This window comes from Cebus imitator, unplaced genomic scaffold (genome assembly GCF_001604975.1).
Source record: "Cebus imitator isolate Cc_AM_T3 unplaced genomic scaffold, Cebus_imitator-1.0 Scaffold339, whole genome shotgun sequence".
NCBI lineage: Eukaryota > Metazoa > Chordata > Mammalia > Primates > Cebidae > Cebus > Cebus imitator.
This window is the reverse complement of record NW_016107654.1, coordinates 625,735-629,086: the sequence shown is the minus strand read 5'-3', so window position 1 is coordinate 629,086 and position 3,352 is coordinate 625,735. Positions and strand designations below refer to the sequence as shown.

The 3,352-nt window shown below is 64.6% G+C and overlaps 1 protein-coding gene across 3 annotated transcripts in view; it reads left to right on the top strand.

Moving 5' to 3' along the window:
* The first annotated feature begins 70 nt into the window (after positions 1 to 70).
* The window catches only part of ARRDC1 (arrestin domain containing 1), a 9,513-nt gene continuing 6,231 nt past the window's right edge, over positions 71 to 3,352 (top strand). Inside the window, exon 1 of one of the 3 annotated variants that reach the window (XM_017505602.2) lies at positions 71 to 259. In XM_017505602.2, the coding sequence (XP_017361091.1) occupies positions 142 to 259 (118 nt within the window). In that variant the 5' untranslated portion in view covers positions 71 to 141. The remainder of the gene's footprint in view (positions 260 to 3,352) is intronic. The other 2 variants (XM_017505603.2, XM_037730301.1) reach the window with 2 other exon arrangements.

The window sequence follows — 3,352 nt, the reverse complement described above, 5'->3', positions numbered from 1 at the left end:
TGGGGGCGGGGCGAGCATGGGGGCGGGGCCGGGAGGGACTGGTGGGGCGGGGCGAGCATGGGGGCGGGGCCGGCCTCGGAGCCGGGGCCCGCTGGCGGCCGGCAGGGGCGTCACTGCGCGGCGGGCCGGCGAGGCCGCGGCATGGGGCGAGTGCAGCTGTTCGAGATCAGCCTGAGCCACGGCCGCGTCGTCTACAGCCCCGGGGAGCCTCTGGCTGGGACCGTGCGCGTGCGCCTGGGGGCGCCGCTGCCGTTCCGAGGTGGGCGCGGGTCCTCGGGGAGGGCCGTTGGCCGCACCTGCGCGGGGCCGGGGCTCCCGGAAGCGGCTGCCGTCGCGGGGCCGGGGGTTGGGCCCGCGGAGTCGCCGTCGCCGCCGCCCGGGACTGCTGGGGCGCGGGCTCTGCGGCGCCGCCCTTCCGCGTCTGCTCTTCCTGCCCTGTCGCCGGGGGCAGCTGGGTCCCGGCGGTGCCTGAAGCGGGTCCGCTGGAGCCGCCCTGAGCCGGGCGCACGCAGGCCTGCGCCCCTCCGGGTCCGCGCTCGCACCTGCCGGGCGCCTTCCCGCACCCGGGCCCCGCGCCCGTTGCAAAGCGGCTCCCGGGAGGGCGCAGGCACCTGCTGCGGCTCCGCGCGCCCCCGTCCCCAGCTCGCAGGCCTCGGGGCCGGCCCGCTGCCGAGGCGGCCGGCGGGACTGGGGATCGGGTTGCTGCAGTGGCCGCTGGCCGCGCGCCCCGGAGGTGAGGCTGCCTTCCGAGCACGGGCCTCCGCGCAGGCCTCTGCCTGGACCCTGGCCGTGGGTGCCGCGTCCCCGCCGGGGGCCTCTCTACCTCGGCCTCCTGTGGAAACCACCCGGGCTGCGCTTCCCGCTGGACCTTGACCGCTGGGCCTCCGCGTCGGTGACAGCACCGCTGTGCCTGCCGAGGACCCACAGCCTCCGTTCCGTCCTCAGCCGCCTGCGGCAGGTGCTGGTGCTGCGGCCCCGCCCCCGCCCCTGCCCCGCCTGAGGCTGTGCGGCCCGGGAGGAAGCCAGGTGGTAGGCGCTTCTGCCAGGCTCCTGGGATGACCCCACGGCCTCCGTTTCTCTGTTCGCACCTTGAGTTTGGGGTCGGGGGGGGTGCAGGTGTGGCTGTGGCAGGGCAGAGATATCACACGCATCCCTTGGGTACACGTGAGGTGTGAGGTGAGGTGGGCTGGATCCTAGCTGAGGGGAGCACCCCGCCCTGCCGTCCCTCCCCTGGGGCGGCCTGGGGCGAGAAGGCTATTGCTGACCACAGGGAAAGGACGGCCTCGCGGTGCGTGACTGGCCTGAGTGGGCAGGCTCCCCTGGGCTCCCCTGGGCTCCGCGTGGACATGGCGGATGGGTGGATGCATGGACGCGGTGCACGCCGGTAAGGCCAGTACTTTGGGCAGATGGCCCAGGAGCTGAGGGAGCCCTGGCTGATGGTCCCACCTTACAGAGGCTGGTCTGAGTGAGGGAGAAAAAGGAGGGGCATCAGCGAGGGAGTAGAAGGGCCCTCATGGGCTAGAGAGCTGATGATTCAGGCCGTGGTGGAGGGCCGTGCCCAGGCCCCTTGGGGGTTTTCCCCAGCCCTGCCGGGGATGGGAACAGAATGACCCTGGTTTCTTTTCCTCATTCAAAGGATGCTTGTCTGTCCTGCTAGGAGCTAGTAGGGAGGCCCTCCACCCCCAGGAGGACAGCAGGCCTGCCTGGCCCCAGGGCTTGCACACTGATTCTGTCCGATGAGTGTCGGTAACAGTCAGCACTCAGACATGAGGACACCGGCTGCCTTCAGGGCTGATGCAGAGGGAGGCCCGGGAAGGAGCAGTTTTCTGTATCCCAGGCTGGCCCAGTCCAGGGCTGGGGGACAGACAGGACCACCCCGTGTTCTGCTGTTACTGGGATGGGCGACCAGGGCTGACAGTGGCTCTTGGAGCGCTCATGTGTGGGCATGATGCAATTCTCTGCGTCCCACTGGCCAGCCTTGGTCACCCTCAGCACCCTGGGGAGTGGTACGGTTGTTACTCTCAAGATGCAGATTTGGAAACAGGAGAGGGGAGTGGCTCACAGGTCACAGCTTCTGTGGCAGGCGTGAGGCCTGTGGGATGAGGATGAGGATGAGGATGAGGATTGGGTGGGTCTTCATGGTCCAATTGCAGGTAGTGCAAGGGAAGGGCTGCTGAACAGCTAGGGGCCCGACTCGAGAAGAAAGTTCCAGTGGTTACTTGAGAACACAGCCGGTCTTGATCTTCCTGAGAATCAAAGCAGCCCACAGCCTCCAACAGTGCGTCTCAACACGCTTAGGAAAGCTTTTTGTTTTAGAGACGGAGTCTCACTCTCTCGCCCAGGCTGGAGTGAGTGCAGTGGCGTGATCTTGGCTCACTGCAACCTCTGCCTCCCAGATTCTAGCAGTTCTGCCTCAGCCTCCTGAGTAGCTGGTACTACAGGCACACGCCGCTACATCTGGCTAAGTTTTTGTATTTTAGTAGAGACAAGGTTTCACCGTGTTGCCCAGGCTGGTCTCAAACTCCTGAGCTCAGGCAAATCCACCCTCCTCGGTTCCCCCAAAGTGCTAGGATTATAGGTGTGACTCACCGCACCCAGCCAGGAAATTTTTTTTTTGAGACAGTCTCACTGGTTCACCCAGGCTGGACTGTAGTGGTACCATCTCAGCTCACCGCAGCCTTTGCCTCCCGGGTTCAAGCAATTCTCCTGCCTCAGCCTCTTGAGTAGCAGGTGCAGGCCACCATGCCTAGCTAATTTTTGTATTTTTAGGAGAGATGGGGTTTCACCATGTTGGTCAGGCTGGTGTTGAACTCCTGACCTCTCAATCTGCCTGTCTTGGCTTCCCAAAGTGCTGGGATTACAGGCTTTAGCCACCGTGCCCAGCTGGAAACATTTTTTAAACCTTCATGAGGGAGGAGGGATGGGGCTGCAGGGCCCCTGCAAAGAGTTGCAACCTTCAAGTCCAGAAGGCGGAAGAAGTCACACTCTGACTAGGTGACTGCCGCTGAGCCACGCAGTCCTGCAGCCAAGCCCTGCCGGGAGGCTTTCCTGTTGCAAAAGGCTAGGTTCCCGTCAGCCTGTGCTACCATCACAAGCAGTCTGCAAGCTGGAAAGAAGAGGGAGTGAGGACGCATGTCTCTCCAGCAGCAAGGAGACCCCTCACAATGGGCCCCATGCACTGCTCTCACTTCTCTGTGGGCAGAACTGCATCTTGTGGTCCTTCCTGATTTGATGATTTAAAAGAGAGAAACATGGCCAGGCCGGGCGCAGTGGCTCACGCCTGTAATCCCAGCACTTTGGGAGGCCGAGGCGGGTGGATCATGAGGTCAAGAGATCGAGACCATCCTGGTCA